This window comes from Aquila chrysaetos, chromosome 5, assembly GCF_900496995.4.
Source record: "Aquila chrysaetos chrysaetos chromosome 5, bAquChr1.4, whole genome shotgun sequence".
Lineage (NCBI taxonomy): Eukaryota > Metazoa > Chordata > Aves > Accipitriformes > Accipitridae > Aquila > Aquila chrysaetos.
The window spans coordinates 68,413,876-68,434,177 of record NC_044008.1 but is presented as its reverse complement, the minus strand read 5'-3'; the positions used below and the strand labels follow the sequence as shown (position 1 = coordinate 68,434,177).

Genomic DNA, 20,302 nt, shown 5'->3' with positions numbered 1-20,302 from the left:
AAGAACACAAGAGAAAAGCTCCTTCCCGCGGGAGTCGGAAAGAAACTGGGCAGCATAAAGAAAAGTTAATTGCTTTAACACACCCCCAAACCATCGCAAGGAGAGAATCAATTCAAGTCTCACTCCAGAAAAAGCTGTAATTGAAAAAAAAGAAAAGACCTTGCTAGGAGGAGATGCACGGAGGAAGCGAGCAACAAGTGCTGGCACTTAGGCACTCCGGGGAGCTCGCACCAGCAGCGGGCTGCGGTGGCTCCTTGCCGCCCGCCCTCCCTCTCTGGCACACATGTAACACGAAACTTCCTATCTCCAGGACAACCAATAACAAAAAAAAGGCAGAGACAACAGCTGGCTGTCAGCAGCAGAGCAGAGAGGAGCCGAGCGAGGAGCGAGACACAAGCCAGGATGAGGGGAGAGATGACGTGAAAGTTTAAGAAGACAGAAAGAAAAACAAGAGGAGAAGAAGAGTTCGTGGCGCCGCTGGGGTAAGGCTGAGCTATTGCTGGTGTGCGGTCAACCGTAGCACCTTAACATTCAGCTAGTTAGCAAGTAGCTGGAGCTTTTGTAGCTCTCTCTATGGTGAACTGCAGAATCAGCCATTGAGCAGAGCTTGCTAGTCTGAATTTGTTTGCAAGGGACACTCAGGAGCAAAGGTGGCGAGAGAAAAGCTTTTATTAGGGCTGCAGAAAGCTGCGCTGCAGCCGTACTGCTAACAAAAGGAGCCAGCCTGCAGTCTTGCATTGCTTCGACAGTCAGAGCAGGAGTAAGCAACTTCGCTGATTAGAAAGGCTGGCTGCTCATTTTTCTGTTGCTGTTAAGGAATGTGACATTAGCTGATAAGCAGGTCTAGCACAGGGCATTCTCCACTGTGATGACTTGATATATTAATACTTAGTGTGGACAAGCGAGCTGGTGTGCTGCTCTGTAAGAGTAGTGTATGTGCCACTAGTGAGTAGCTGCCAGCACAGGAAAACGCATGTGAAACCAAGTGGGTGCCAGCCACAGGATTTCTCCAGAGCTCCTCCCAGGTGGAGCTAAGTTTTATCCCCCAAATCCTGAAGCAGAGAGCTTAGAAAACAAACCCTGGTTGGGGAACTAGCATACTGTGCAAGTTAAGCATCTGTGTCCAATAGAAATAAATGGAAAGATTTTACACAGCTTCTAACGAGCATTTTTTAAAAAATCAGCTAGTGTATCAGGCACAGATGCTGGTTTACTATCCAAAACAGCATGAGAAACCACTGCTCAGAGACAACACTTACATACACATATATCGTCTATGGTTTACAGTAACAAGACTGTCAGGTCTGAATGCATGAGAAAGGAAGATGAAAAGGATCCCCCAAATACATGAAATCATAGAATCATTTAGGTTGGAAAAGACCTTTAAGATCATTGAGTCCAAGCTTTGGTTTTACATAGAGAGGTGTCCCACAACCTGTGCTCCCATCTGTTTTGCTGCTGGGTACAGAAAGGGGGGCTGGCAAGGGGACTGACCATGTAAGCCCCTGTTTTCTGCCATATGAAGCAGATAACTCCATTTGGAAGCTCTTACAGCTCCTAGCACTGAGCTGGGACCCCTTGCCTCTTCCAGGAGGCACATGGGCAGTCAGCTGTTTACAAACAGGGAGGGAGGGAGGCAGAAAGCCAATTCTCACAGAAAGATGTCTTCCCGACCTTACACATGCCTGTACAGAGGAATGTTAAGGATCAGGTATTTCCACTTCTCTCCGGGGAGGGCAGGTCTTTCTGACCTATGTGTTGTACAAACACTGAATTGGAACTGCCTGTGTGAGAAGATGTAGTAGTTAAGACCCACACGCCTCCAGTCTAGCCCTAGGTTCAAAGGGGATGGAGGGAAGTTTCCACCCTGCTAATGAAGGGTCTCTGTAGGTTGTTTGTTGCAGTTAAGACAGTTTCTCAAATAAAGTACAGGCAAAACAAAGTTTAGGGGGAAAAAAAAAAAGGGGGGAGGAGGGAGGAGCAAGGGGAGAAGGGCAAGGGAGGGAGGGAGGGAGAGAAACATGCCAAGTTTTCCTCGCCAAAAGAAAATCTTAACGGGTTTGGCTGAGGGCTTGTCCAGCCACAGCCATGTTGTACATATGCGGCGGGGGGGGGGGGGGGGGAATAAGCAATATGAAACACATGTCTGGATAAAAGAAGCAGGACATGGCTTGTGTTACAGCTGTCATAGTGCACAGGCCTCTTAGCCTAACTGCAATGCAAAAGCAGTTATGGGAGTGGAGGTACAAAATAAACCAAGTCTGATAGAGCAGATCCTTTCTGTAACACAAACCCCTGACCCACACAGCCTGCAGCGGGCCAGTGAGCAAAGCTGTGCACTGGACAGCAGGGACTGTAAGAGAACTGGGTGAGGAGAGGAGCACCCTCCCCTCGCCTCCGTGCAGGCTCTCACCACTACCCCACGCAACCACAGCTGATACGGTTCGAAACAGCTTCTTCTGAGGAAGCAGCTGTTGTAGCCCTCAGTTCTGAGTTCCTACACCCAAGTGGCATCTTTACTAGGATTAGACCAGCATATTTCAAAAAACTCAAAAATGCATGTAATTTCTGAGACCTGTAGGTCTGAGACCAGTCAAGGACAGGGCACAGAGGTGGCTGAAAGAAGATGGAGGTGTTCCCAGCACTCTCAGGGGGCTCCAGCTGCCTTACCTCAAACACCAGACTACTGATAGATCCCAGTATGTTTGTGAAATAACTATTTACAAGGCTTTCACAGGCACACAGCTACGTCTCTGTCAGCTTCCTGCAAAATGGTTATTTTTCTAATATTAGAATAGACTTTCAGGCTAGATTCAAGCATCAGCGACCCTAAAAAAAGTTCTCTTGTAGAAGAGCTAGAGGTTTATTTTTAAAATTGACCTTTCACTGGATGGCTCTGTGCTTTGGTTTCCCCACTTAAAAATGGGACTAGTAGTGAGGAATTATCTCATAGGGTTTTGTGGACTTGTTTGTGGGATGGACTGGAGAAAACCAGGGTGTTCTGTAGAGGTGTAGAGACTCTTACCTCAGTGTAAGTACCTCCAACGGGTACCTCGGCTACTGAAACTACTATTGCAGGGAATTCAGTGCCTTTTTATATTAATCTAATATTAGGTTGTAGGGGAGGGAAGGAACATTTATGGTGCTGCCTCAAAACCAATCTCCAAATAGTGGGTGGTGGAGATGACAGGGTATTCCAGCCAAATGGCTACCCAGTCAGGGCAGCTTTATAATCTGAAAGAATGCATGGCCTTCTTTTCCAGACCAGCTGACAAAGTCAAAGCTTTTCTCCCATGACATTGAGCTGCAATTTACCAGTTTGGGTGTGTGCTGTTAAAAGACTGAATTCTCTTGATACTGGGAACTATTTTCATCTGTTTGGGAATGAATTATAGGTCTGTCTGGCTCTGTTCACTCCTGTTTTAGGAAAAAAGGGCTTGTCTGTGAACTATAGTTAAGATTCATGTGGCTGGTCAACTACAGTCATGGCAGCAAACATTGCAGTAACAATGATAAGGGAAAACCATGCACCGATAATATGACTATGTTTCTATAGCCCTTTTCATCTCAGAAGTACACTACAAACTTAGAACAATAAACAATCGTACAGGAATTATTACACGTTCTGCCAAAATGCATCTAAACTGTAACAACACCTAACAGCCCAGAACTGTTTTAGGACAGGAAGCATTGCAGACCTTATCCGTATGAAATCAGAGGCATGTTTCAGGAACCAAGAACAAAGCTGGCAGGCTTAGGAACTGGCCAAGCCTTCATGTTCTTAAGAAAGTGGTCAAACACAATCAGAGTTTATTTTGAAGTTTTAGGACCAGAATAAAAAGCATCCCCTCCCCTTCAGCTGCTCAGCACTCTCCTTCCATGAAGCTGGGATTGCCTTCTATGATTTCCTACCAAATAAGCTACCACAGTCCATACAGGCTTCCCATCCCTGTACAGGTCCAATTTCAACCAACTTATTTGACTTGTTGGAGTAAAAGCAACACAAAGTATTTGCTTCTCCACAGCCACAGTCTTGGCGAAAAAGTCAACATTGCAATGAGAACGTTGCAATGGCATTCTGCTTGCTTGGGCACATCAAGGAGGTCCTACTTTGTAAGGTCTCTTGAGCACTGCTGATATGGGCAATGGGCACAGTGGAGGATAACCAACTCACCTTCACTGGGACTTGCTGCATTAGGACTAGAGGCATTGGCAGCTTCAGGGCACCACCAACAGATTCCCCCCGCCAAAGCTTCGTCTCCATTTTTAGATTACTGTAGCAACAAACCCATGCAAGCAAAAATTTGCAGAGGGAGCACAGTAAAACCAATGGATCGGGAGGCCATGTCAAGAGAAACACACCCTGTAGGGCATGACTGAGTAAGGAGCAACCAAGAGTGGAAGCCATGCTTTCATCTACTTTCATCCTAAATGGGCTCAGTGACTGAAGTGTAACAAGCAGTTAGCAAGCAAAGGTCATTTCATTTTGTGACTGCAACAAAACCAGGGACTTACTGTCTTTCTATCTAAAGATTTCAGAGCATGTTAGAGACTTGGACACACAACAATTAGCAAACAAACCTCTGATGGTGGTTACATGTTCTGCTACTTTGCAGAGATGAAGTCACCCAGCAGAGGGATGGGATGACTTATCTAAAGTCACACAACCAGTAAACATCACTGGCAGGCCAGGAAGACTGCCTACATTTACTAACTTCCAGTCCTGGGGCTAAACCACAAACTGAAATTCATGTTCTTTGCGCTGAAATAGGCTGCTGAAATGCCACCAGGGTTATGACTAAACAAGTGTCTCATTCCTCAGCAGTAAATTTAAGCTCACCCACTCCCTACAGTTCAACTTTTGATGCACCTGTGTAGACACACAGAATACAGCTTTCCAAACCAAAGACAGACCAAAAAAACCTAGATCAATTTACATCAGTTCCAAAACACTTCAGCAACTTGACTAGCTTAAGGCAGACAGAGGAACATGGGATGAGGGATGTGGGACCTCACCTTACATGGTCATCCGAAAGCTCTTTTTCTTGCTTGAAGCCTGGAAGCTACCACACATAGCCAGTTGACAGTACAAAGAAACCCTGACCAAGGCCTTTCTCTTGAATGTCTAGATTGAGGCCTTTTAATGGTTTTATTCTCAAAAGGGCTGAGCAGCCAACTTCTTTGAGTGCTTCAGTATGGCATAAGTCCATTAAAACAGTTCAGAAAGATAATTTCAGTGCTATTATGGCAATTTTCACAGCTTTATACAGTGGGCACAGCAAGATGAATCTGCATTAAAAACAAGTATTAGCACTTTGTGAGAATCTAAATCTACAGAAGCCCTAAACATAGGAAGTTTCTTTGGTTTTAAAGGATCATCTAATCCTTGCAACTGAGCTGCACACCTGCAGATACCAGGCATCCCCCTGCATTATTACTATGCTCTCTCTTTTCAGTCAAGCCTAACAACTCATGGCAAATGGCAGATTCCACCTTTTTTTTCTCACAAACAAATAAACCCAGATTAGAAGATTTGTTTTATTCTCTCCCCTGCCAGGCCTTGTAACATAGAGGAGGGCAGAAAGGATTGATGATCTAGTCCCACTGGGAACACCTGATGACTTATTTTTTTAAAGAACAGCCATAAGAGGAAACAGCTGAAACCACGAATTTCAGGCTGCCACCCCACCCCAGCAGGAACTTCCAAATTGCCTGTCACAAGACATCAGCATTGTGTTCACTTTCTTTTCTATGCAAGTTTCTCATCTTACCTCTCTTCACCCTATTTTCACTTCATATGATCTCTAGCTACAGCTACGGAGCAAAAGTTCATGACATGAGTCTGACAAAGTGTTATGAAGATGATGTTGCACTGTGGTCATTCAGCATTTCTTCTGTGACGAGTTCCATCAGGTTTGCTGCCCTAACAGCTATGTCTCCTCTGCTCTGGAAGGTTCCCATCCTCAGTGGATGCGGTTTTGAGGAAGGACAATGAGCAAGGAGAAATTCCCAATTGAGAAAAAGACTGGCAGACAATTATATTTGCTCCAAACCCCAGAATCTGTGAGGTACCAACTTGGGTGGCTGTTCTAGGCTCTAGAACAGGATTCCAGTCTTGGAAAGTAAACTGTCAGTTAAGACCTACAACCTTAAGTTTCAAATTTCTCAAGACTTGCCCATTTTAATAATAATCTTTACAGTTACTGCTTCGACCAAATGTCCTGCACCACCTGGCCTTTACTACTGTTGGTAACTAGGAGCTTACTTGAATACAGTATAATAAAGGAATTAATTCTTAACAGCTCCACTCTGAAATTTTTAAGTAATGTCATCACTGTTGTGTTGTACTTGAGGAAGATGAGGCAGATGCATAAGAGAACTTGTTTAAGTCACACAGCACTAGCCTTACCCTTATGCTGATCTCTAGGGTAAGCTCATGGTTCTGCTGAAATCAATTGGAAAAAGATCACAATCAAAACTAGTGCTGACCAAAGACTTTATATCGTAAGTAGAATGGAAGATACAAAAGTCCATGAATATAACTAGCTGTTGGGGGGGAGAGGGCGTGTACTTTTTTTTTTTTTTTTAAGAGAAGTGATGTATTCTTCACCCTTTTGCTACGCTCCACAAGCAGAAATCCCAAAGCAGTGAGAGCCCTTGGAACCAGTGTGCAGGAAGTACAGTCGAGCAGAAAAACATTTGCTTCCTCACAGGTAGGTTAGAGACTGCACCACCGACATCAAACTTTGTCCGTGAAGAAGTTCAAACCAAGATAAACAAGCAAAATTCCTTGCAAGTTTTAGAATAAAAACTCCTTCACTTAGCTCCAGATCAGGTGCCATGGGGCAGAGGAGTGTCCGTTACTGAGGTGACAAGCTCTTATCATTTTAGGCTAGGCACTTTGCTAATCCACGTGGAGTTCTACAATCCTCATCAGTAATTTTACACTGTATACCCAAACTTCAGAAGCCTAGCTCTTATACTTGCTGCTTCTCGTGCAGCCCAAAGCATGGTAGGAAAGGTTACAGCAGATTCCTTGCTAGGAAAGCTTCTGGGCAGGCAGAAACACCTCCAAAGGGAACAAACATTTTCAGAATGTTAGAGCCAGACTTGTTTAAAAAAAAGTTTTTCTTCTACAGCCAAGAGCAGAAAACACAAATCTCTTCACCTCTGCCTGCACCGCCATCTCTTGGAATGGAAACAAAACTAGAAACCTGCTGACACAGAATCCCACAGCACTGTGCAAAGGATAAAGCAGCCATTTCTGGAGCAGCTCATTTAGGGTATGGCAATCATCTGGAAAGAACTATTCTATTTAACCCTAGTCTCAAAAGTGACCTTTTCAGGTCAAAAGGCCACAGCTATGCCTCCCTGCTAAGTTGCACTGAGATCTTTCTGTAGATGTAGATCTTCCATCCACCCCCACCCCTAGGAAACCAGCTGGTTCCGATTTTTATTCCTTAGCTTGGATTTAAAAGAACAAAGAAAACCCTTTTTGAATTGCATAAACATACAAAATGTAATTTAACTTGGCACTCTAGTATTTAAGCCCAGCATGCAAAGAAACAGCCAAGGTCTCTCTGTCCTCAGTGTGTTTAGAAAAACTGAAGTCCAAGCATCCATTTGTTTGAGTAACCAAACCAGATGTGCAGTAATGAACTAGCTGGCTTATTCTGGAAGTACCGTCTTGGTCACTTGGCTTTGTGTTATCACCAAGAATAGGATATTAAATCACAATGTTCAAGTCCCATAAAACAGTGCTGACTATTACAACACACACAGGCTAGTACATTCTGATATAATAAAGACATAAAAGTTATATGTTGACCTGTCCCAACACTTATTTTAGGTGAAACTATGGATATTTCTCAAGAATATCCTATTCTAGTTACTGACTGAAGCAGAATTTGAACTTCCATAGCTCTCATGCAAGCTTGTTTGTTGCAATGCCTTCCAAAATCTTGCTCATGGGGCAAAAGAACAGCAAATATCAGTGGCAAAACTGAGGCACCTAACTTTGACTAAACTAATAATATTTTCAGTAACAATAGTTCCCGGTGATCATTCTTTCTGAGAATAAAGAAGGTATAAGATTACTGAGCAGGGTAGGAGGGATTAGCTCCACAAGGGAGGTATTTCCCCAACAGATCCAGGGGCTTTTGCTTTGCTCATCACCAGCAATGATGGGTGGACATCCACTGATCAGTTCATATACTGCTCCATTAGAACAGACTGTGGCTTAAAAGAAAAAAAGCTACCTTTAGCTTACCATATAAAACTTGCATTCATCTGTAAGAACTTGAAAAGCATCCAGCTGTCCCCAGTGAACACAGACTTTAGCTCTTAATATCACTATTCAGTAAAAACAGTTGAAAAAAACCATTATGAATGGTATTGTAGTGAGGTGTTGAAGTGCCTTAGTTTTTGAAGGGGCTTTCTGTAGCTGAAAGTGCAAGAAGTCTTCAAGGGAGTCTACTTTGCATTACTGAGTAAAAAACAACTGAAAACTATGTACCACTGGAGTTCAGCATTTGGAATTCGAGTCAAGTTAGAATTGCATTTCTTTCTGGAAGGACAAGTTAGCACAGCTGGGAAAAAAAAAAAAAAAAGACTTTCACTGAGTGAAAGCCAAGGGCAGGCACTGTCCAGTTCTAACTCTATGCCTGCTGAAATAAGTGTCCTTTCAGAAGAAACACTGTTTTGCCTTTGCTCAAGAGTGCAGCTGACAAAAGCACCCTCAAAGCCAGATTTTGAAATTAAAACAGTGCCAGAACACGTAGACAATTAACAGTCCTCCACCTTAGCTACTGGGAACAAGGACTGAGACCAGATAAACTTGTTTTCCTTGTGATCACCAGCTCTATAAGAAGGCTGGCAGCTTCTAGCATTAGTCAGTGAAAAGGTTTATTCTCTATTTGGTTCTTCTACAGCATACAGCCTGGAGAGGTTGAGCCAGAATGTCTTCTGAAGGCTTTCTAAAGGAAATGCAAACCATTGGTGAGAAGTTTCTCCTTAAGCTCCAGAAACTGCCCAAGGCTGACCCGGTGGAGATTGTGTCCTTTTGTGTGGTTCTTCTGTTTATTGGTGAGTTTATCAGTGGAGGCAAAGGGGTGTCAGAATGTCTCATCTCTTCTACAGGGGCAGCTTGCTCCACAATCTTTGTTGGTGGGTTGGTGTTGTTGGCAGTTGTTTTCCAGGCTGTGCTCTGAGGCTCAGTTTAATTTCTAGGTAATTTTTTAATACTTGGTGTGTATCTCTACAGGCATGCAAAGCACAGTGGGCAACAGTATAGCTTTGCCCACAGCTCTCATATTTAAGCATTAGTTTAAACAGCAGTATTTTAACCATCCCAGAGCTGCTGCAATGTTTTGATGCATAGGAGATAGTTTACAACAAATGGTATTAGGGCATCTTACTGCCACAGAAGGCACTTAAAGTCTGAGACTCTGAGTGTCATTCCTGTGCTTAGTTCAGTGGAAGCCAGCATGCTTCAGATGAGCCTATTTATTCTCCTCTGGTAATGGCAAGATCCCTCCTGCTGCACTGTGTGGGGATGGCATGAAAGGAATAACAAAGAGCTACTTGATCATAGGGGATGAAGTTTGTTTAGACAATGGGAAAACAAGCAGGAAGGCAGGCAGGCCCTCCCCCTCAAAGAGGTACACTTTGCTCCCAGCCAAAAGGAAGGGTGTGTATCCAGCCTCGACACTCCTCCCTAGGCTGGAATTCAGAAAGACGCACCTGCTGCTTTATTTTTTTCATACCTACAGCTGGTTCCCCACAGGTCCGGTAACCTGGCAGCCCAGCTCCAGACTTTTAAGGAACACATGAACACATGTGCACACACACGTGCATGTTCACATACTCTTACGTGTTTTACAGGATAAAACATGTCATCCTTTTCTATGCCAGATAAACTAACATATCTCTCCCAACACCAACCATTATGTCTAGTGTAGAATAATAGCAAGTTAGCCCACTGCTTTGTGAAACAAACTGCTCCATTTGAAGTATCTATTTTTTCAAGCTAAATACAGAAGAAAGAGTAAAACCGACCCAGTCACGAGCATCTATCCTCATTAAAGGGTACACTGCACGCACTCTTCAGAAATGCAACTGCCAATTTGACTAACCAAATCCTCTCAAATTGCTTCTGACACAACTATGGGGAGACTTGGATCTCCATCCTTTCTACGCACCCAGCTCTACTTAGTTACTGCATGTCATCTCTGAAACAGCAGCCCATTAGGCAGGTAAAGATATACCCCCACATGGTTTGGTACATAGCTCTTAAAGTCATGAAATATCTGGTAATAATTGTTCAGATTAAATGGATAACTAATAGAAGGGAGCAGGAACTTAGGAGGAGGGAGCTGGGGATGTAGAGCAAAAAAAAATCAGTAAGAAACTAGGCTTTGTTCATGCTGCTGCTCACCAAACAACTTGGAAGAGACGTAGGGTTACGCTGCAGTGATTGCTCCTACGTCATGAAGCAATATCCTCTGCTTCTCTTTCCAGTTACTGTTCTGCTGCTCATGATCATTGCGTGCAGTTGCTGCTGCTATAGCTGCTGTAGCTGCGACGGACGTACTGACCACAGACGTAGGAAGATCCAAGTCCGCCCAATTGCCCATTCATGAAGTGCAACAAGAGGTGACACAACCTACTACCGAGGACATGCATGGACATCATGATTCAGTCCTATGGGAGTGACTTTCTACACTAGCTCACTGAAAATGGCAATAACAATATTAATTAATATGACTCAGAGGACCAGAAATCACAGCATGGAATTCCTTCTTTCTGTGACAACCACTACTGGGCTCTGTGGTGTGACCAGAAAGGTAAAGCTACTTTACCATCACTGTCTCCCTCTTCTGGGGTGTGTGTGGGGGTGGTGTGCATGGACACATGCTGCTGAGAAAACAGACACGCTTTCCCAATGACAGCCCTGCAGCTGGGGCAGCCAAGGATTCCCTTTGTGAGCATGGAGCCACAGACCAAAGCAGAGAACACGTACACTGCCACATGCTAGGCAGTGCCTACTCTCTTCACAAGTGGCTAATCCACAAGGATGATGCTGGGCACTAGCAAAACCCACTGACATCACTGGGAAGTCCATATGCTCAATACATCTTGGATCAAGCCCAAACCTGCTCTCTCTAAAGCCACCTGCAACAGACACGTTTAGGTGAGATGTCTGCTGAAAACAACAAATTGTGGACCTTCTGATCCAGATGTGCCGGCTGAGGCTCTGAGTACAGCTGGTAACAAATGCTCCCTGCTTTATTTCATTGGTGTTGCAATGATGTGAAATTGCCAAAGAGAAAAATCAGATCACGTGCAATACCCTTTGTAAGCAGAAAGATGAAAGCAAAAGGGAAAAACTCACCAATGCTGTGGCTTAATTTGATCATTCTGCTGCTGAACATGCTCCCTCCCCACCCCCCACCATGGTTCTGCTCTTCTGCTTATTGCAGGTGAATGGTTCTTACAGAGCATTGGAGTTACAGGAGATGAACAAATCCCTATCCTTACTTGAGGGACCTGTGTGCCTGACTCCCTGCACTGTGTGCAGTTTATTTTAGTGGACATAAACATTATGCTTAAGGTATGTTTATTAGCATACACAAAGGCATTTCAGAGGAGTGACATACAGTACGGTAATTGTCACTTCTGGCTATACAAGCAGCAGCTGACAGCGGGCATTGTGACAAAGCAGAGCGAAGAATGGGTTGTATGGCTGAAGTTAACAAGTGCAAATAAATCCCTTTTCCATGCTGCAGCCACTGTGTATGTTTGGTTTACACTTCGGTGAACTTCAGAAAGGGATTTATGTAAGTACAAGGCTATGGCGGAGGTCACGACTTTCATAACTGGGACAGCCAAACAGAAGACCATCGTACTGCAGCTAACTCTGTAAGCCACTGGTCCTTCAGCCCCAAATGTGAAACCAACCACCTTTATGAGAAGGTATAAAAAGTTACATGCATATAGATAAGTAATCTTCTGCCCTTGTATTCCAACTGCTAAGTGTAGAGGAGTTGAAGGGCTTACACATGTATATACCACAGACAACATCTAACTAGAGAGAATAGAATCATCAAGCTTATTAACAGTGGGCTTTTAAATATTCTTCACACTTCAGAAGGGACAAAAAATTGAAAACTTTGTAAAGAAACCTCTTTTCTCTGATGCCTGCACCCAAATTAGTAAAAAGCACATTACATGAGTAGCTTCTTATGTATTTAATGCACTTTAATTTTTGCAAAGAAACTAGATTTAGGTACTTTGCATTTTTGTACTGCTGTACATTGGAATATATCTGTAGCCAGCGACACAGAAAATAGTCTAAAAATGAAGAAATAAAAATTCCTCAAACTACCAATGTTACTTTTAAATTTATAAAAGGAAAACTTTCCAGCAGAAGATGAGGGTGTTCCTTAGAAAGTAAATATTTGAGCCCCAACTTGACAACTGCTAACAGAAGACCGCACTAGTATGAGCTACTGCATGCACAGTTACACTACGACTAACAAAGTGCTGGCCTTTATTATGCTGTCCCAAAGCTTTCACTCCCAATCAGTATGTTAGGGTAGGATAAGCTCAAGCGTAGCATCAATTTACTCTAATCAACATTCAGAGATGCATCACACTAACCTCTCTGTCAGATATATCTTTGCTCACTTCACTTACAAACAAGTGGCAATCAAGGTGACATAGGAAGTCTCAGAACCTCTTTTGAAGGAGCCAGGCTCAACAGACATTTCTGTATCTAAGTCACAAGACCTGTGAAAGAACAGAGCTTAGTTTCTTTCCCAGCTTGTGCTAGACAGTGCCAGCCAACTACAGGAATTAACAGAATCCCATTGAGAAATGTTTCGGCAGCATGGAACCAGTCTGTGCTAACAGTCAGGAGGAAGCTCAGCAGGCTGGAAACATACCAACAACTGACAGGTTGCTGTCACTAGGATCAAGCTGGCAGGCCTTATCTCAACAGGAAAAGCTACAAATACATGTTTCCCAGTGGTGTTACAAGTTTAACCACTGACACATACCAGGCAGGGGGACAAGAGAAATGGCTCCTGTTTTATCTCTGCCACTGTAAGTTCCTGAATTAGAAACAGAGAATGAACACAGCACTGTTAAAAAACGGGAAGGAGAGAAAATTAAACAATTCTCTAAAGAATTCAGGTGGCTTTCTGGACCAGAGGAGCAGCCATCACATAGAGAAGGGGTCCCTAGACTGATTTCTACATACTTGCCTGGACCTCACAGGCCTAATGTTCTGCTTTGTTCCATTGTACTCAGCTGGACTATTCCTATACTTGGTATTTAGATATGCCAATTGCTTGCCTGGGCTGGGTGGGGTCTGCCGCCTTCTTGCATGCAACAGATCAGGTTGGCCTGAAAGATGCCCAGCAAACCCCCAGCTTATTGCAGCTCTTCAGTTTCTGTTGACTAGAAACATGTCAGTCTCTAGGTCCCCACTCACCACTCACACAAGCTTTTGTGGTTTTGGCTTCAATCATTACCCATATAAAGGGATCTGGAACGCCGTAAGCACTAGTGAGGATGGATCCTCTGTGCTTCAAAAAGCAGAGGGAGATTCAGAAGAGCACAAAGGCAAGACTGCTTCAAACACAGCAACTTCTGTACATGTTGTGAAAGCCTGAGTGAGCCTAGAAGGAACTGCCAGGGAATAGTTACTTCAGTCCTGATGATAAAAGTGTTGAAATAGTTTCTTTCCCTGAGGAACCTAAAATAGACAGTGAGGCCAGCCTCTCCAGCAGAAGTGGTTCAAGTTTTACTTACGACTTAATGGAATAGCTTCTATTCTGTAACATCATCCCTCTGGTTTCAAAGTGATTTGCTTGGCTTGTGGAAAACAAGTTTCCTTTTACACACACGAAGTCTCACACACCACACACTCTTCCTTCTCGTCACCCACCTCTCTCCAGCACTATCCCTCTGGTCTTCTTCAGTTAGGAAAGCAACAGGGAGTCAGTTTTATTGCAGCTAACAGTAGTGCAAGGCTCTGTAATGAGTTTATCCACGTAAACTGTCACAATGAAGTTTGGACAGGAGGGCAGTCTTGTTCATAGTCTCATTTTAGAAATGGCAGCCTCCTAACGGAGCTTACAATACAGATCCAGTCAGGATCCAGAAAAGAAAAGCCTCTTCTCTCTGCTACAACCTGCAGCCTTCCCCAGTCAGAGGACATAATGGGCCTTTACAAGCACTGGAACAGGTACATGAGTAGACAAAGCCACAGAGAGGAAGAAATGTCTGAGTGACAGCTGAACTAGGTCTTTTTCACTAGGCTCAAAGCCTTTGATTAGATTAGCCACACCTTTGCAGGAAAGTCAGCTGTTAATCATTTACTGCCCTACAAACAGGCAACTTCCATGCTAGCTCTACAAGTCTCCAGGTGCGGTAAGGAGGTCCCTCACCACAGGCTAAGCTCTCTTGGAGAGTGTGCAGAGAAGGCACCAGAAGAAACATCGACTACAAACACAACAGCTTCAGGTATTTATAAAATTGCACACAGCTCTCCTATTTCAGGAGGTTTACTGCAGTTAGCAAAAGAGACAGGAACTTTTTAGGGTGTACAGCCACACAGGGTTTCTGCCTTTGGGTCGACAGAACTAGTATCTAGGCTGCCTCCTTTTTTAAAGGCAAAGGAAGCTATCCAGAACAGCTTTCATGTCCTGTATACCTGTTGGTTAGAGACTGGGCATGGTGATCTGCCATCATTCCACAAAACAAAGCATGAACTGAATATATTTGGCTGCTAATCAAAAAAAAACTTCAGCAAACTGAAGTGTGAGCTTGTGCTCCTAGTCCAATGTGACTTGCTGAGGATGAAATGCACTTTACGTGACTAATCCTCTTCCTTACAATATTAAGGATATAGACATAAGGGGCAGCAAGTCAAACAAATTTTCAAAAATAACAAAGATCTCTTCCTGTATAATGTCTGCACAGTCATATTTGAGAGAGCGTGAGAAACAATCCATCCTTTCCCTTGAGAAACAAGGAAGCTTTAGTAAAACCACAAGATGCTAGCAAAGAGATGCTGGATGTTCTTTGGAAAGCTGATAGCCAAATCATTATGCAAAGTATCAGTGAAAGAGCAAGTGTGTAGAACCCACTGAGATCCCAGTTTAAATTATTGCTGAACCTAAGTACTCTATGGGAGGAAAACTTACGCATCTATTTCAGAGCAACAGAAAGCATTACTAAAGCAAACTCTGTTAAGAGGAGACCTTTTTTAAATAGCTAGACTACTATAAGCCCTATGAGAGCAACAAGTTGTACGTGAAGATCTTTGCTTGTTGTTGTTGGGGTTTTCTGTCTGTTTGTTTTTAAATCTGTGTTCATTTAATCTCCAGTGTGTTCTCAGAGTTTAAGTCCCCAACTCCCTTTTAGAGATCTTTCCAATGGTATTAAGCAAGTTTTCCCACTGAATACTTGTCTTTCATGTATAGGCTGTACACTTGAGAGAGATGAAGGTTCATACTGAACATGCTGGGAGAGACACTGTATTATATTATTAAAAATATTGATAAACTAGGATTAAAATAGATTTCAACTGCCAAAATCTTGTAAAGCCAGAAGCTTTCCTCTTTACGTCTCTGTAAATCTGACTCTGAAACTGGCCTCAAGCTATCTTTCTTCTGGTTTATACTCCCATTTCTGTGAAGGGTGACTCCCTCTTTTGGAAGAGGGATGCCTGCAGGCACAGACAACATGCATGCCTACACTGGTTTTGGGACTGTGGCTCAGAGCATAGAGAGGATACACCAACATCTGATATTGTTCTTGTCTACCTCCAGCAGGCTGGAAGCCAGCATGTCATCAGTGCAAGAGGCATCCTCAGTTCTGGAAGACCTAAAGAGACTGATTGTAACAAGTGACTGGTCTCTTGGAGGGCTAGTGGTGATCAGCACCTTCTGTCTTGTTTTTGTTGTTCTCCTCTTATTTGCTGCCATCTTTGGGTGCTGTTCATCTCCAAGGCACAAACAGAGTGGTGCATAAACAGTGAAGCTGAGACACAGTACTTTGAGCCCTGCAGCTAAGCAAGAATCAGCCCAGCTACAACCTGACTGTGGTGTTCATAGAAAGCTTTCTCATCTTCTCTCCCTGGGTGGTTATTTCTCCCCATGAAACTTCCCTGCATCAAGAGCAATGCACCAATGCCAACAAGTTGTTCTGCAAGTCCACAGCAAACTCAATACGTAAGGTTATTTGTATTCAGGAACTGCATGACTAGCCAAATACCAAAGTCAACTCATCTCTGCCCGATTTTCATCTTTTCAAACCACTGGTTAAGGGTGGCAAATGGTCAATCACCACCTAAAACTGATAAAGATGTCTTCCACTGCTGCAGTTACATGGGTTTTTTTCCATCTTGCAAATGGGCAAGAGGAAACTCTGACCAGCAAAATCTTTGTCTAAATCCACTCTCTAAAAGCAGCTTATACCATTGTTCTCCTGTCTTACTCGAACAATAGCCTAAATATACTATGCAAAAACGTGCTTTGCCAATATACAAGTCTCTCTTTATTTGTTCTTATTTAGAACCTTGCAAGGTCAGAGTTTCAGGCTTGCTTTCACTGTTTGGATAGCAAATAGAACTGTATTAATTCAAAATGTAAAAAAGAAATGCAACTTGGTGTTCCTTTACATAGCATCTTAGTCTCCTGTACTGTTATGAGCAGGGAAGCCAGTCAGTGGTGCTGCAATATGTGACTCTGGGATGCATATGGCATGTTATACAGTAGGAAGAATGTACCAAGCTGGGGGAGGAAAGAAAAAGTACGGGAGACGTTATTTCTAATTAGGTCAGTGATATTCCCTTACAGAAATCTCTCTTTTATGTACCCAGTGAAATCCTATTTCCATTACTATTCATCTGAGCAAAGGAGAATGTTCTCTGTCTGTCCTTGCTTGGTTATTGTGTCACTGGTGCAGTGCAACTCTAGAGAAGGTCCTCATTTCAGATAGCAGTCAGGCTCTTTACAGCATGCATGAAGTGGGAGATGCTGTAAGATGGTTACATGGAGCCCAACTTATACCCTTACAGGGACACCATCCTGGAATGTCCTGCGACTACTTCTGGCTTGTGCAAGGTTAGTTCAGTGATCCCAGTGCAGTTTTCATGGCACTAGTGTCCATTCCAAAAAATGACTGTCACGACTAACTCTACTGATAACCAGCTTAGGAATCAAGGAGTAGTAGATACTAAGACAGGGTTTCCTGAGGTTAGCATGTGACCAGATAGATACAGCTGCCTCTCAGATTATACAAAACCCAGACACAAACAGCCATCTGGTCACTCTTGCTGTGAGCTGGTAACACGCACCAGAAGGAGCTGATCTGCCTAGCCAAGTAAGCGAATCAAACTCTTATAGCAAGAAGCTTCCTACTAGCTACTTCCCAGAATCACCTTGACTTTGGGCAAAGAAGTGCTCCTCCAGGTGCCCCAGGACTCAATGTTGTGCCATACTTCAATACAAGCAAGGCTTTCCCAGAGCAACCCTATAAAAACAGGATTTGTTTATCAAACATGACCACAAGGAGAGAACATGCTCACCAAGGCATCAGAAAAGAAGCATATGTTGCATTCACACTGGAGAAATTGCCCTAGACACAGGTGTGAAAAATGAAACAAAATCCACACTTGAAAGCAAGACATATGTTGACCATTTGCAGTTAGTGAACACATACTACTCCCTTACTGGCAAAATTATAGCTTGATGTCTTATCCAGCATAGAATAGCAATTAGTACAGTTACAGCTTACAAGTTATAAACTAAACCTGAACAATGTGTGTTGTGGTTGCTAGTCTGCATTTAGATTGGGCACATCCATAATTTGGGCCTGTTTCTGAAACATTCTAAGCACCATCAGCTCCTTCTAAGTCAATGAGAATCACAGATACCTAGTACTTTGCAGAGTGGAGCCCCTGAGATTTAGAGAAATGTTAAATCTGAATGCTTCCATCCCCTGATGATTAGGCTGTCCGTTTGTCTCCTTAGAAGAGAGATAATGTAGTGAAGGAGGAAAGAGTCATAACAAAAGCAAATACAACTAAGTCAACCCATCGTCAAAGATAGAACATAGTAAAATTCATGGCCAGAGGAGTTATAGTTTAACATCACCACATCACTTGGTCAGACTCCAAGACCAACATTTCCGTTAACTCAGAGGTGGGAGTAAGAGATGTCTCAGGAACACCGTCCTCAGTCCAGACAGCAAAATATCAGGCAATTCATTCAGTATTTTCTTTTTCCCGGACATGCAAGATCTTAGACATAACAGTGCCTCGGAAGGAACAGGGCATGGTTTCCCCAATATTAAACAGTGTTTGAAAGAAGTCCACTCACCCCAGCTCCTCGCAGAAGTTCACAATGGCATCAAAAGCTGTCATCACAGCTTTGTCAGATTCTTTTAAGGTGCCTTTTTTTTCCTGAAAGTAGAGAGAGACAATAACTATAGGCTTCAATTTAAATATAAACAGATAAAGAAACTATAGTGATGACCAAATCCAACCCTTCTGATCAATATGGCAAACAGGTACAGACACCACCCTGTCTCTGCTCCACACTTCTGCTCACCCATGCCTCTAATAGAGCTGGAGCTGGGTCTGGCAACTCTTCCCTTCCTGCTTCGCTCCCTTCTGCTATCCCTTGAAACAGGGTTACAGATAGCTCTAGACCCAGAAAAACTCATTTCATCTTTGCCTATTCAGAGGTCACTGCAGGCAAACCACATTAGAGCAAAGGCAGCATATCTAGGCAGGTGGATACTATTCTACAATCTTACTTGGATGTTAGAGAGCTCCTTCTTAATCAGGAAGCTGACTTGATCCCGGTCATTCCTTGAGTAATAGAGGCGGCAGCAGGATGGCTTCCCATCTCTTCCAGCTCTGCCAGACTCCTGGTAATATCCAGCCATTGACTTAGCAATATTCCAATGGGCAACAAATCTGCATGTGATAAGACAAGGGGAAACATAAGGCTGCAGGTTTTTCAGATCACTGCATACATAATTGTGTTGTTTGTGGACAACAACAGTAAAAAATAGGGCAGCAAAAGCATAAAAGACAGAGGATTTAGCAGAGCAAGGGATCCTGCACACAGAAATTTAAGCCCTCTTAACATGAGACACAAGGAAAGCAGCAGAGCTCTAAGAGAACAAATGCACCTGAACAACATGTGAGCAGGTTGCCAGTCCAAATGGACAGAAAAGAATGAGCACATGAATATCCCAAATGTGCATACAATTGTACAGCTATGAAGACTGAGAATAAGAACATTGATTTACAGAGTCTGGGAGATTTTACCATAAAATACAGCATAAATAAAGAAGTCCTACTTGTTTTGTGGAACACAATTTGAACATTACAGAACACATTTTGAAATACTCAATTTTTAAAAGACACTTCTTTGCCAACAAAGTCTGCATGGGTAATTCTGTCTCACCAAGCTCACTTGTAGATGAAGGCATCCTTCCTAGCCAGCAAATATGACTATAGACTCATTACTAAACTTTATGTAATCTCTGAAGGAAGGTTTTCAATGCACCAGTGTAAGACTGCTTTAAACCTGCTTGTACTTGACTATTCAGCAATTCAGCTTATATCTGTGTTGAGAGGATTTTACAGTACAGTAATGCTGCCAATGTTTTAAATACCAGTCTGCCTCAAAACCAGCATGTCCCAGAGGCAGGTATGATGCATATGGGTGTGGCAAAAGATTAAATGACAAAAGCAAGCAAACATGTTTCTTCAAACACAAATACTCCAGGAACAGGCCAGGCAGGAAGCATCAGAGCCCTACACATTCCATCCCCATCAGGAAGTTTACTGAAGGAATTGATAAATAAATCTCAAACAAAACTGAAGTAGCAGTGAACAGAAAGGAGCAGATCCCATCAGAAAAAGAGACAACTTTGTTCTCCCTTTTGTACAGAAGAGTCACCTCCAGAACTAGTCAGACCTGATCTTACTTGATAACATATGCATGAATACTCAGAACTCTGCTGAGATAGAGTGAAGGCTAAGCAGCAGTGCCTTGTTGCCTGGGCTTGGGTATAAAGTCCTTTAAACTATTAAGAGCCATCCTGTAAAGAGTCATTTTAACTCCATTCCTTGGAAACTAACTATATTACAAGCATATTTCAGCTATATTTCACACTCAATCAGCCCTATGCATTTCAGTTACTCGTTGCCTTTTTTAATGACTACTGTACTAACAGGGCAAACTGGTTTCAGCAGGTCATTAATTCATGCTGC

The 20,302-nt window shown here is 43.1% G+C and overlaps 2 protein-coding genes across 11 annotated transcripts in view; one reads left to right on the top strand and one right to left on the bottom strand.

Annotated features, from left to right (window-relative positions):
- The window catches only part of RECQL5 (RecQ like helicase 5), a 39,704-nt gene that overhangs the window by 12,525 nt on the left and 6,877 nt on the right, over positions 1–20,302 (bottom strand). For all 5 annotated transcript variants that reach the window (XM_030013035.2, XM_030013036.2, XM_030013041.2 and 2 more), the window contains exons 7-8: positions 18,832–18,994; positions 18,393–18,475 (exon numbers count right to left, since the gene is read on the bottom strand). In XM_030013035.2, the coding sequence (XP_029868895.1) occupies positions 18,393–18,475; positions 18,832–18,994 (246 nt within the window). The remainder of the gene's footprint in view (positions 1–18,392; positions 18,476–18,831; positions 18,995–20,302) is intronic.
- On the top strand, positions 160–17,834 carry SMIM5 (small integral membrane protein 5). 6 transcript variants are annotated; one of them, XM_030013150.2, is made up of 7 exons: positions 160–482; positions 6,635–6,713; positions 7,140–7,283; positions 8,931–9,084; positions 10,519–11,973; positions 14,400–14,529; positions 15,840–17,834. In XM_030013150.2, the coding sequence occupies exons 4-5, from the start codon at positions 8,958–8,960 to the stop codon at positions 10,638–10,640; spliced, it is 249 nt and encodes an 82-aa protein (XP_029869010.1). In that variant the 5' UTR covers positions 160–482; positions 6,635–6,713; positions 7,140–7,283; positions 8,931–8,957; the 3' UTR covers positions 10,641–11,973; positions 14,400–14,529; positions 15,840–17,834. The 6 variants fall into 6 exon arrangements, 4 of the variants coding, with proteins under 4 accessions (XP_029869010.1, XP_029869011.1, XP_040979365.1 ...); XM_030013151.2 differs by lacking the exon at positions 14,400–14,529 and having other exon boundaries at positions 161–482; positions 10,519–10,844; XM_041123431.1 differs by lacking the exons at positions 6,635–6,713; positions 14,400–14,529 and having other exon boundaries at positions 162–482; positions 10,519–10,844.